Consider the following 13923-nt stretch of genomic DNA (forward strand, 5'->3'; position numbering starts at 1 on the left):
GCTGACACTTTGTCATGTATAAGTTATTTATGTATTATTTAGCTATTTATGAGGAGGCAGAAAGCTTGTGGGGGAGAGGGAATAGGTGGAGGAAAGATAACAAGGCTGGAATGTGGAGGTTGTTCCAAATTCAATGGCAGGACATCAATCTAACATAAAAATTCTATCATATTCCTTCCATTTCCCTCCTGGGAGACCAGCTTGAAAAAAACAGTGGTAGGAGGCTACAGCACAGATCCCTTGGGGACACTTCCCAGTAATCAGGAAGGAAGAAATAATGGGTTGGGCTTGTTGGGGTGAAAGGAAGAGAGCCACGGTCTAAGCCAACATTTGTTGCTCATCCCTAATTACACTTGAGGAGATGGTGATAAGCTGCCTTCTTGAACTGCAGCTGTCCATGTGCTACAGGTAAGCCCACATTACTCTTAGAAAGAAGGTTGTATGATTTTTATGCAGAACCTGCAATAGGCTCATTGGGACCATGTTCCCATATTTTTCTTTTTAACCAGCCGTCTTGTGTGCCATCCATCCTGAGGGATTAATATTGTGGCCTGAAATTCCATTTGATCATTGTCAGTTTATGTTAAGATTCATTGAAATCATTATGGTTTTCACGTTATTGTACTTATCATTTTGATGATAGAATATATAATTTTTATCATTCTCTTGTTCTGTAGAAGGTTTATAACAGAGTCTGTAACAGAGCCTTACATTTAACTTATTCTTCCATGCTTATTTAGTTTAGTTCAAATGTGCACCTTGTTTTCATAATTTTCTAAAATCTATTTTGCAGCTATTTGGACAAAATGTATTTTCCTTCATCTGAAGAAACTTTGAAAAAGTTTACCTCCAATCCTCGACCATATCTTCTCCCTCCACAACCTCGTCCACCTTGTAAGGTTGCAATACTGGGCCCAAAATCTTCAGGAAAGACCACACTCTGCACATTGATTGCGAATAAATATGATGCAAAGGTAATTCATAGCTCTATTTTATACCATATGATTATTATGTAGAGTACTTACAACCTTGCAATGCATTGGCATCCAATTCCAAGAAGAACCCTTTTCTAGGTGAGAGTATAAGTATCATGATAAAACATAATAATTTATTTCTAGTTGTCAATTTACAGAGGTATGAAATTAATCAGCAATGAGATTGGCAGATTTGAATGTGAGACAGCCCTACAATTTGAATCTAACTTGTACAATGTGAATTAGATAGTTATTTTCCACATCAATTTAAACCTGCATGTAGGTGATTGCATGATACTCCCAATCCACCTTAAAATAGATTGTGATGTCTTATGGAGGAGTTCCAACATCATCATGTTGCATCTCGATATTTTGGGAGGTCAGTTGCCCTCTTGACATCAATGAAAGGGCTAATTGAACTAATTAATAACGGTTATGCACTGCAATTTCAAGCGGTCTTACAGTCAACACATGGGCAGATAGGAATCTCACAATGAGCAATTTCTCAATCCAGAATAAGATACAAGACTGCAGAAGGAGGTAGGAGTTAATAATTATTGTTCAAGTTTTGATTTTCTAAATTGTTGTCCAGAAATGTGTCAACTCTAATATGAATAAATTATTTTCAGTTGTAGACTGCAATTTTACTTGTCATGCACATTGTCCATTCTTTCAATTAAGCATAAAAGGTTTGAATAACCTCAAGTTTAGGGATAGTGAATGAAAGGTGAGAGAATGACCAGGTGTTTGTTTATATAGTACATAAAAAAGGCATGATGAGGAAGGGATTCAATAGTAGATGAGTGGATGCAGGTGTCAGACGATGTTACGGAGCGTTTTGGTGAGGGAACGGATGTATAAACATAGAACATAGAACACAGTACAGGCCCTTCGGCCCTCGATGTTCTGCCAAGCTTTGTCCGAAACCAAGATCAAGCTATCCCACTCCCTATCATTCTGCTGTGCTCCATGTGCCTATCCAATAACCGCTTGAAAGTTCCTAAAGTGTCCGACTCCACTATCACAGCAGGCAGTCCATTCCACACCCCAACCACTCTCTGAGTAAAGAACCTACCTCGGACATCCCTCCTATATCTCCCACCATGAACCTTATAATTGTGCCCCCTAGTAACAGCTACATCCACCCGAGGAAATGGTCTCTGAACGTCCACTCTATCTATCCCCCTCATCATCTTATAAACCTCTATTAAGTCGCCTCTCATCCTCCTCCGCTCTAAAGAGAAAAGCCCTAGCTCCCTCAACCTTTCCTCATAAGACCTACCCTCCAGACCAGGCAGCATCCTGGTAAATCTCCTTTGCACTCTTTCCAATGCTTCCGCGTCCTTCTTATAGTGAGGCGACCAGAACTGCACACAATATTCCAAATGTGGTCTCACCAAGGTCCTGTAGAGTTGCAGCATAACCCCACGGCTCTTAAACTCAAACCCCCTGTTAATAAACGCTAACACACTATAGGCCTTCTGCACAGCTCTATCCACTTGAGTGGCAACCTTCAGAGATCTGTGGATATGAACCACAAGATCTCTCTGTTCCTCCACATTGCCCAGAACCCTGCCGTTGACCCTGTAATCCGTATTTAAATTTGTCCTCCCAAAATGAATCACGTATAAAATAGGAGCAGAAGTCGGCCATTTGGGCCTCAAGCCATTCAATAAGATCATGGCTAATCTGTTTGTGTTTCAAATTCTGCATTCCCTTCTACCCCAATAACCTTTGCTTCCCTTGCCTGACAAGAATCTATCTAGCACCTTTGCTCTGTGCGCAATCAGGATCCTGACCTTCCTGTTGCTTGCCATTTTAACACACAATCCTGCTCCCATGCCCACATGTCTGTCCTTGGCCTGCTGCAATGTTCCAGTGAAGCTCAATGCAAACTGGAGGAACAGCATCTCATCTTTCGGCTAGGCACGTTACTGCCTTCCGGTCTCAACATCGAATTCAACAACTTCAGATGATTAGCTGTAATCCACCTTGACCCCTTTGTTTTCATTTTATTTAATTTTTAACTGTTCGCTACCTTTTATTTCTTTATTGTTTTCTTTATTTTTCTTCCCCCCCTCTCCTATTTTATCCCCCCCTTACCTTTTCTCCCCCTTTGCTTCCCTTTCCACCCTTTTTCTCAATTTTACCTCTCTCCCACCCATCACCCCCCTCCCCCCACATCTTCATCTGTCACAGTTTACCCTCTGATTTTAGCTTCTCTGCTGTTTGGCCTTTCACATCTCCTATTCTCTCTATGGACAGCCATTAGCAGCCTTTCCCCTTGTTTTTGTGGCTATGGCTCATCTTTCATTCCATCACCATACAGTTTGAATATCTCCCACTTTCTATGCTTTTTAGCTTTGACAGAGGGTCATCTGGACTCAACGTCAGCTCTTTTCTCTCCTTACAGATGCTGCCAGACCTGAGATTTTCCAGCATTTTCTCTTTTGGTTTCAGATTCCAGCATCCACATTAATTTGCTTTTATCAAGAGAGAAAATGCTAGAAAATCTCAAGAGGTCTGGCAGCATCTGAATGGAAAGCAAAGAGCTGACGTTTCGAGTCCAGATGACCCATTGTCAAAGATTCCAGCATCTGCAGTAATTTGCTTTTATCCCTTGTTTTTATTAAGAATCTATCTACATCTTAAAAATATTAAATGATCCCACCTCAACTGCCTTCTGAGGCAGAAAGTTCGAAAGTTGAACAGCCCTCTGTGAGAAAAAAAGTCCTCGGCATCTCTGTCCAGAAAGGGCAACCTCTAATTTTAAAACAATACACCTTAGTTTTGGACTTACCCATTCGAGAAATCTTTGTCTCCATGTCCATTTCAATCAAGCCTGGATGAGATACCCAGACAAGCACTATCCTGCGCAGACTAGCTGGCGGAGGTACTTGCAGGCATCTTTAACCGCTTCTTATTCAGATCTGAGGCCCTTATCTGCTTCAAGAAGATGATCATCATCCCTATCCCAAAGAAAAGTGTGACTTAATGACGACCGCTCGGTGGCTCTGACATTCATCATTATGAAGTGCTTCAAAAGGTTAGTCATGGCATGTATCAACTCCAGTGTCCCAGATTGCCTGGATCTACTACAGTTCGCCTGTCACTGCAACAGATCCACAGCAGATAACATCGTCCTGGCCCTGCACTCAACCCTGGAACACTTGGATAACAAGGACACACATATGTCAGACTCCACTTTATTGACTACAGCTCAGCCTTTAATCCCCAGAATTAGCCTGGTAAACCTTTACTGCACTCTCTCGAGAGCAAGAATATCCTTCCTCAGAAAAAGAGACCAAAAATGCACACAATGGCCGCGATTCTCCCATCGCGACCGGTAACTTTTCTGGCGGGATGTGGTGGGAGATGCGCTTCGCCGGTCTTGTTCCGGGATTTGCGCATGCGCCAGGAACGCATTCGCATCTCCCAGAGATGGCGAACAGTCGCCAGTCAGACCACACTGGAAACTGGCGGGAAGACAGGTAAGTCATTTGAATCTGTTTTAAATGGATTTAATATATGTTTTTAATCTAATTATTGGGAATTTTCCGGTCCCAATTGAATCTCCCACCCCGCCAGGAGTACTTCATTCCAGCGGGGTTTAGACTAGCTCCCCACGTTCGGGGAACTAGTGGGAGACCCCGCTGGAATGAAGGGGAGGCAATCGGGACCCCCCCAGGGGTCAGACGGCAGGTGGGTGGTGCCCCTTGGCATGGGTACCCTGGCAGTACCAGCTTGTGCCTCCTGGCACGGCCCAAGGGGCAAAGTGCCAATGCCCAGGGGGCACCTTGGCACAGCCCATTGGGCAGTGCCAAGGGGGCAGGGCCTATTGTGGGTGGGGCCTCGGGGCGATCGGTGAGGGTGGAGGGTCCCACTGCCACTCTGCAGACAGGATCAGTCTGGGATGGAGGGAGGGCAGCGATTGGGGCGGGCTGGGGTCAGGGGGTGGTCTGCCGGGGGGGGCCTGCCTCCGGGGAGAGTGGGTCTGCTGGGGTGAGGGGGGTGGGGGGGATCGCCACTGCTGAGGGGGGTGGTGGGCTGTACATCGGGGTGCTCCGGGATGAGGGGGTCAGGGCTGGCCTGGGAATTGCTGTGGGGGCCGCAATCGGGTCGGGGGGGGGGGGGGGGGGCGGGGGGATGGGATGGAGGGGCAGCACTGTGGGTGTCCCGGGCTGGCCAGCGATTGAGTTGGCCAGCAAATGGGGAGTCTGACAGATCGGGGCCACTGTGCATGCGCAGAATTCCGGAGCGAGAAGACTCCGGCACGAATAGGCCACGCCCTCTTGGGTTTTTAATGATATTCGCGACTGGGACCTCTGCAGTGCACAGAGTGGGGAGATTCGGGTGAGAAGCTGAACTGACAAAACAGTTGGGATGCAGATCACTTTTCCCGTCAATTCAGCGCTTTTGGGAGAATCGTGGCCAATATTCTGGGTGTCGCCTCACCAACGCCCTGTATAGTTGCAACACATCCTTGCTCCTGTACTCGAATCCTCTCGCAATGAAAGCCAACATACCATTTGCCTTCTTTACCACCTGCTGCACCTGCATGCTTATCTTCAGCGACCGGTGCACAGGGACATCCAGGTCCCGCTGCACACTCCTCTCTCCCAATTTACAGCCATTCAGGTAGTAATCTGCCTTCTTGTTTTTGCTTCCAAAGTGAATAACCTCACATTTATCCAAATTATACTGCATCTGCCATTGGTTTGCCCACTCACTCAACCTGTCCAGATCATTCTGAAGGATCTCTACATCCGTGTTACAGTTCACCCTCCCACCCAACTTGGTATCATCTGCAAACTTTGAGATATTACATTTTGTTCCCTCATCCAAATCATTAATATATATTGTGAATAGTAAGAAGTCTCACAACACCAGGTTAAAGTTCAATAGGTTTATTTGGAATCATGAGCTTTTGGAGCGCTGCTCCTTCATCAGGTGAGACTCATGAAGGAGCAGCACTCCGAAAGCTTGTGATTCCAAATAAACCTGTTGGACTTTCACCTGGTGTTGTGAGACCTCTTGCTGTGCCCACTCCAGTCCAATGCCGGCATCTCCACATCATATATTGTGAATAGCTGGGGCCCCAGCACCGATCCCTGTGGCACCCCACTAGTCACTGCCTGCCAATTTGAAAAGGACCCATTAATTCCTACTCTTTGTTTCCTCTCTGTCAACCAGTTTTCTATCCATCTCAATACATATCCCCCAATCCCAAGCGCTTTAATCCTGCACAATAATCTCTTATGCAGGACTTTGTCAAATGCTTTCTGAAGGTCCAAATATACCACATTGACTGGCTCGCCCTTGTCAACTCTACTAGTTGCATCTTCAAAGAATTCCAACAGAATTGGCAAGCGTGATTTCCCCTTCACAAATCCATGCTGACTCTGTCTGATCCTGCCATTGCTTTCTACATGTCCTGCTCTAAAGTCCTTGATAATGAATTCAAGAATTTTGCTCACTACCGATGTGAGGCTTACTGGTCTATAATTCCCTGTTTTCTCTCTACCTCCCTTTTTGAATATTGGAGTGACATTAGCTACCCTTCAATCTGCAGGGACTGTTCCAGAGTCTATAGAATCCTGGAAGATGACCACCAATGCATCCACTATTTCTAGAGCCACTTCCTTAAGTACGCTGGGTTGTAGATTATCAAGCCCTGGGGATTTATTCGCCTTCAATCCCATCAATTTTCCCAGCACCATTTCTCTACTAATATTGATCTCCCTCAATTCTTCCCTCTCATTAAATCTTGCATTCTCTAACATTTCTGGCATTTGATTTGTTTCCAGTTTTGTGAAGACAGAGCCAAAGTATGTATTCATTTGCTTGGCCATTTCTTTGTCCCCTCTTATACATTCCCCCGTTTCTGTCTCTTTAGGGGACCTACATTTGTCTTCACCAACCTCTTTCTCTTCACGTATCCATAGAAACTCCTAGAATCTAAATGATAAAATAGGGCCCTAAGTGCTGGGCGGACTTGAAACTGGAGTGTTTCAGATCTGACTTTTAGACCCGTTCTCAGGCGCCCCCATACGCACTCTGCCTGAAAAAATATCAGCAATTCCGAATTGTGCTGCAGAAGCCTATGGCAGGGCTTAACGCGCCCGAAATCCTGCAGCTCAATTGGCGCCTCCAACTGCGCATGCCCCACCCCCACAACATTATTGACCCCCTGATTCCCCCTCCCTCCGCCACCCAGACCGATCGCAGGCCCCTTCCCTCCTTCCCCCCCACCAATCTCAGGCAGAGTGGCAGCGGACTTCCCCCTCACTGATCTCAGACAGAGTGGCAGCGGACCCCCCTTCCCCCCACCCCACCGATCTCAAGCAGAGAGCCATTGGACCCACCTCCCACCCACCCCCCCTTCGCGCCGATTCTGGATGGGCGAACGTAGTGGTAAAGGGAGAAGTGCCGGTAAGGTTGGGCGTGCAGCCCATTAGGTCAATTTAAATGCATGCAAGTGCATTTAAATGGCCGTCGCGCCCATTTTGGTCGCGGTCCCGATTGCGCCCATTTTCGGGCCTTGGTAAAGGGAACTGGTGCGGAGGCGGGCACGGATCGCGCTACTCGCCTCACGCTCGACTTGATGGTAAAATCGGGCCCTTAGTGTCAGTCTTTATATTCCCTGCAAGCTTACTTTAGTACTGTATTTTTCTCTTCTTAATCAATCCCTTGGTACTTCTTTGCTAAATCCTCAGACCTATTAGTTTTCTTGGCCAATCTGTATGCTTCATCCTTAGATCGGATATTCTCTCTAATTTCCTTTGTAAGCCATAGGTTGGCCCTTTTACCCATTTTCTCCTAAAATTTTTATTCCAATCCAATCAAATCAAGTCCAATTCAGAGTCTCAACAAGTTGAGACATTTCCGATCCAAGCTGACAAGACAGGGCCTCCACTCCTGTCTTGGGCCTAATCTACATGAGCCAAGCTGATTGGAGTAGGTGCAAGTCCTCCTCCTCCAAGGCTTGATCTCATTTGCATCTTAGCCAAAAGGCAGAGATGCCGCTTTTAAAAATTGCTTCAAATGAAGCTTAAATGTAACCTGATGACCTCAACCAAGCGCAGCATCCCATCCATACTACACTTGATCTTAGCCAAAAGGCCTTTTACCCATTTTGCTTTTGTGTCAGACAAGAATAAACAGTTGCTGCATGCGTTCCTTGAATGTTTGCCATTGCCTATCCACTGTCATCCCTTTAAGTAACTCTCCCCAATCTATCAAGGCCAATTCATGCCTCATATCTTCATAGTTTCCTTTAAGATTCAGCAACCTAGTCTCCGAATCAACTGTTTCACTCTACTGGCACGGTAGCACAGTGGTTAGCACTGCTACCTCACAGTGCCAGGGACCCGGGTTCGATTCCTGGCTTGGGCTACTGTCCGTATGGAGGGTTTGCACATTCTTCCTGTGTTTGCGTGGATTTCCTCCAGGTGCTCCGGTTTCCTCCCACATTCTGAAAGTCATGCTGGTTAGGTGCATTGACCCGAACAAACACCAGACTGTGGCGACTAGGGGAATTTCACAGTAACTTCATTGCTGTGTTAATGTAACCCTTTCTTGTGACTAATAAATAAACTTTACTTTATATTGATAAAAAAATTCTATGATCGCTCATCCCCAAGGGGTCTCGCACAGTTAGATTGGCAATGATTCCCTTCGCATTACAACAGTACCCAGTCTAAGAAGGTCTGCTCTCGAGTTGGTTCCTTTACATATTGGTCAAGAAAACCATCCTGTATACACTCCAGGAATTCCTCCTCTTCGACATGAGAGATATAGATAGAGTGAACAGTTGGAAGCTTTTTCCCAGAGCAGAAATGGCAATTACAAGGGGGCAGAAATTCAAGATAAGGGGGGAAAGGTTTAGTGGAGATATACGGGGGAAGTTTTTTACACAGAGGATGATGGGGGCTTGGAATGCACTGCCAAGTGAGGTGGTTGAGGGAGTTACATTAGCCGAATTTAAGACTTATCTTGATAGACATATGAACAAACAGGGAATAGAGGGATATAAGCGGTTGGTCTAGATAGGTAAATATGATTGGCGCAGGCTTGGAGGATCAAAGGGCCTGTTCCTGTGCTGTGTTCTTTGTTCTTGACATTGTAGCTAATTTGACTTGCCCAATCTATGTACAGATTAAAATCACCCTTGATCACCAATATTCCCTTATCATATGCATCTCTAATTTTGTGTTTAACGCCATTCCTAACATCACCATGGCAGTTTGGGGTCTATATATGACACCCACTAATATTTTTTGCCCCTTGGTATTTCTCAACTCTATTCATATTTGTCTGGAGTTCTGCATAGCAATGTTCCAATGAGACAGGAAGTTATGGTAGGTTACAGGAACCGTGGTGTACAAAGGTTGTAATGAATCTAGTCAAGAAGAAAAGAAAAGCTTACAAAAGGTTCAGGGAGCTAGGTAATGTTAGAGATCTTGAAGAGTATACAGCTAATAGGAAGGATCTTAAGAAGGAAATTAGGAGAGCCAGAAGGGGTCATGAGAAGGCCTTGGCAGGCAGGATTAAGGAAAACCCCAAGGCATTCTACAAGTATGTGAAGAGCAAGAGGATAAGACGTGAAAGAATAGGACCTATCAAGTGTGACGGTGGGAAAGTTTGTATGGAACCGGAAGAAATAGCAGAGGTACTTAATGAATACTTTACTTCAGTATTCACTATGGAAAAGGATCTTGGTGGTTGTAGTGCAGACTTGCAGTGGACTGAAAAGCTTGAGCATGTAGATATTAAGAAAGAGGATGTGTTGGAGCTTTTGAAAAGCATCAAGTTAGATAAGTCGCCGGGACTGGATGAGATGTACCCCAGACTACTGTGGGAGGCGAGGGAGGAGATTGCTGAGCCTCTGGCGATGATCTTTGCATCATCAATGGAGACGGGAGAGGTTCCGGAGGATTGGAGGATTGCGGATGTTGTTCCTTTATTCAAGAAAGGGAGTAGAGATAGCCCTGAAAATTATAGACCAGTGAGTCTAACCTCAGTGGTTGTTAAGTTGATAGAGAAGATCCTGAGAGACAAGATTTATGAACATTTGGAGAGGTATAATATGATTAAGAATAGTCAGCGTGGCTTTGTCAAAGGCAGATCATGCCTTACGAGCCTGATTGAATTTTTTTGAGGATGTGACTAAACACATTGATGAAGGAAGAGCAGTAGATGTAGTATATATGGACTTCAGCAAGGCATTTGATAAGGTGCCCCATGCAAGGCTTATTGAGAAAGTGAGGGGGCATGGGATCCAAGGGGACATTGCTTTGTGGATCCAGAACTGGCTTGCCCACAGAAGGGAAAGAGTGGTTATAGATGGGTCATATTCTGCATGGAGGTCGGTCACCAGTGGAGTGCTCCAGGGATCTGTTCTGGGACCCTTACTCTTTGTGATTTTTATAAATGACCTGGATGAGGAAGTGGAGGGATGGGTTGGTAAGTTTGCTGATGACACAAAGGTTGGAGGTGTTGTGGATAGTGTGGAGGGATGTCAGAAGTTGCAGCGAGACATTGATAGGATGCAAGACTGGGCGGAGAAGTGGCAGATGGAGTTCAACCCAGATAAGTGTGAGGTGGTTCATTTTGGCAGGTCAAATAGGATGGCGGAATATAATATTAATGGTAGGACTCTTGGCAGAGTGGAAGATCAGAAGGATCTTGGGGTCCAAGTTCATAGTTCGCTCAAAGCAGCTGTGCAAGTTGAGGCTGTGGTTAAGAAGGCGTATGGTGTACTGGCCTTCATCAATCGAGGAATTGAGTTTAGGAGTCGTGAGATAATGTTGCAGCTATGTAAGACCCTGGTCAGACCACACTTGGAGTACTGTCCTCAGTTCTGGTCGCCTTATTACAGGAAGGATGTGGAAGCCATAGAAAGGGTGCAGAGGAGATTTACAAGGATGTTGCCTGGGTTGGGGAGCATGCCTTATGAGGATAGGTTGAGTGAGCTTGGCCTTTTCTCCTTGGAGAGACGAAGGATGAGGGGTGACCTGACAGAGGTGTATAAGATGTTAAGAGGTATTGATCGAGTGGACAGTCAGAGGCTTTTTCCCAGGGCTGAAATGGTTGCCACAAGAGGACACAGGTTTAAGGTGCTGGGGAGTAGGTACAGAGGAGATGTCAGGGGTAAGTTTTTCACTCAGAGGGTGGTGGGTGCGTAGAATGGGCTGCCAGCAACGGTGGTGGAGGTGGATTCGATAGGGTCTTTTAAGAGACTTTTAGATAAGTACATGGAACTTAGTAAGATAGAGGGTCATAGGTAAGCCTGGTAATCGCTAAGGTAGGGACATGTTCGGCACAACTTTGTGGGCTGAAGGGCCTGTATTGTGCTGTAGTTTTTCTATGTTTCTATGTTTCATACAGACTCCACATTGTCAGAGCTAATATCCTTTCTCACTATTGTGTTAATTTCCTCTTTAACCAGCAGTGCCACTCCACCACCTTTCCCTTTATGCCTAACCTTCCTAAATACTGAAGACCCTGGGCCATTCAGTTCCCATTCTTGGTCACCCTGCAACCATGTTTCTGTAACCCCAAATATATCGTACCCATTTACATCTATCTGCGTGATTAGTTCATCCACTTTATTGCAAATGCTCCACGCATTAAGGCACTGAGCCTTTAAGCTTGCCTTTTTAACATTGTTTGCCTTGCTCCCAATATTTTTCTCTATAGCCCTGTTTGAATTTTGTCCTTGGTTTCTCTGCCTATCACTTTTCTTATTCTCTTTTCTACCTTTTGTTTTTGTCCCTGTTCCCTCCTTTGACTCCTTACATAGGTTCCCACCCCCCGGCACACTAGTCTAAACCCTCCCCAACCGCTCTAGCCAACAGTCCCTGTAGTACATCATCCCAGTCCTGCCCAGGTGTAACCAGTCTAATTTGTACAGGTCCCACCTCCCCCAGAATTCGTCCCAATGCCCCAGGAATCTGAAACCCCCTGACACCATCTCTTCAGCCACGTATTCATCCGATATATCCTGTCATTTCTACTCTGACGAGGATGTGGCATTGGTAGTAATCCTGAGATCATCACCTCTGAGGTCCGATTTCTTCACTTTCTTCCTAGCTCCCTCTATTCTGCTTTTAGGACCTCATTCCCTTTTTTTCCTATGTCATTTGTACCGATGTGTACCACAACCACTGGCTGTTCACCACCCTTCCCCCCCCTCCCCCCCCCAAATGTACTGTACCCACTCCGAGGCATCCTTGACCCTAGAACCAGGGAGGCAACATACCATCCTCTGTCTTGTTTGCGGCCACAGAATCGCTTGTCTATTCCCCTTACAATTGAGTCCCTGAAACTATTGTATTGGCACACTTTCTGCCCCTCCCCTCTGCAGCAGAACCAACTGTGGTGCAACAAGTTTGGCTGCTGCTGCTTTCTCCTGAAAGGTCATTCCCCTCAACTGTATCCAAAATGGTATATCTGTTTTGCAGGGGAATGGCCACAGGGGATTCCTGCACTACCTGCCTATCTCTCTTGCTCTGTCTGGTGATCATCCATTCCCTTTCTGCCTGGTTGAGAGCTTCAAGTTTTTAGGTGTTCAGGTCACTAACAATCTGTCCTGGTACCTCCACAATGATGCTATAGTTAAGAAAGCCCACCAATGTCTCTACTTTCTCAGGAGGCTAATGATATTCAGCATGCCCACTACCATTTTTAACGAAAACCCAATGAAAGCAATTCTTTCTGGTGGATCACAGCTTGGTATGGCTCCTGCTCTGACCAAGGCCGCAAGAAACTATAAAGGGTTGTGAACGTACTCCAGTTCATCACGCAAACCAGCCTCCCATCCATTGACTCTGTCTACACTTCCTGCTGCCTCGGAAAAGCAGCCAGCATAATCAAGGTTAAATATGGTTAATATGGTTAAATGTCATCTCTGTGTGACATAAAATAAAGTTTATTTATTAGTCCAAGTAAGGCTTACATTAACACTGCAACAAAGTTACTGTGAAATTCCCCTAGTCACCACAGTCTGGCGCCTGTTCAGGTCAATGACCTAACCAACACATCTTTCAGATTGTGGGAGGAAACTGGAGGAAACCCACGCAGACACAGGGAGAATGTGCAAACTCCACACAGACAGCCGGGAATCGAACCTGGGTCCTTGGCACTGTGAAGCAGCCGTGCTAACCACTGTGCCACCGTGCCGCGACATCTAGGTTGCAAATAGTTTGCTTAAGATTCTAGACAGTTTCTAGGGAAAGGGTTGGAGTTGGTGGCTAGTAATGGAATCTGTGGTGGGGACCAAAGATGATATTTATATTCCAATATGTAACTTTAATCATTATAGTAGCTAGGATGTATCTGGAAGAGAAGGTTGTGGACAACTGTGGTTATAATAGTAAGAACCTTTTCAGCTCTGTCAGAAGATCATTAAAGATAAGGACACTGAAAGACAATTTAGGACAGATGCAAAATGATTCTCAGGCTATTTTCCAGAGCCGCAAATAACCATTTTATATCATTATTTAGTCCGGTTGATGATGCCTATGCTCCAGCTGAATTGAAGAGCATCATAAATATTAAAATAGATACAGTAGTGTGTCAGCATGGATAGATTAGGAAAGCACAAGATCAATAGGGCTCTAAGAATGAGTAAAACGATTGGACAGGGATTCTGTAAGCCCCTTGTCCATATCTTTAATACTTCAGTGGATTTAGGCATAGTGTCAGTGAGCATGAAAATCCTATTTTCAAAAAAAAGTACATCAGAGTTAGGGAATTACAAGTAATGAAGCTTGACATCCATCATTTGGAAGATGCTTGAAGGAATCCTAAGAGGTCCTCTTTATGACAGTTGGGAAGGAGAGTGGGACATTAGAAATATTCAACAAGGTTTTATGTTCTACTTGATTGTTATACACCGCCACACAGCGCAAAAGTGATGTCCCAACAATATTCGTGACATTACCCA

General features: G+C 45.3%; 1 protein-coding gene across 1 annotated transcript in view; it reads left to right on the top strand.

Moving 5' to 3' along the window:
• ak9 (adenylate kinase 9) overlaps positions 1-13923 on the top strand; it is a 370082-nt gene that overhangs the window by 79496 nt on the left and 276663 nt on the right. Inside the window, exon 13 of the mRNA XM_078213534.1 lies at positions 794-974. Within this exon, the coding sequence (XP_078069660.1) occupies positions 794-974 (181 nt within the window). The remainder of the gene's footprint in view (positions 1-793; positions 975-13923) is intronic.

The sequence above is a fragment of the Mustelus asterias genome, chromosome 5, assembly GCF_964213995.1.
Source record: "Mustelus asterias chromosome 5, sMusAst1.hap1.1, whole genome shotgun sequence".
In the NCBI taxonomy this organism is placed as follows: domain Eukaryota; kingdom Metazoa; phylum Chordata; class Chondrichthyes; order Carcharhiniformes; family Triakidae; genus Mustelus; species Mustelus asterias.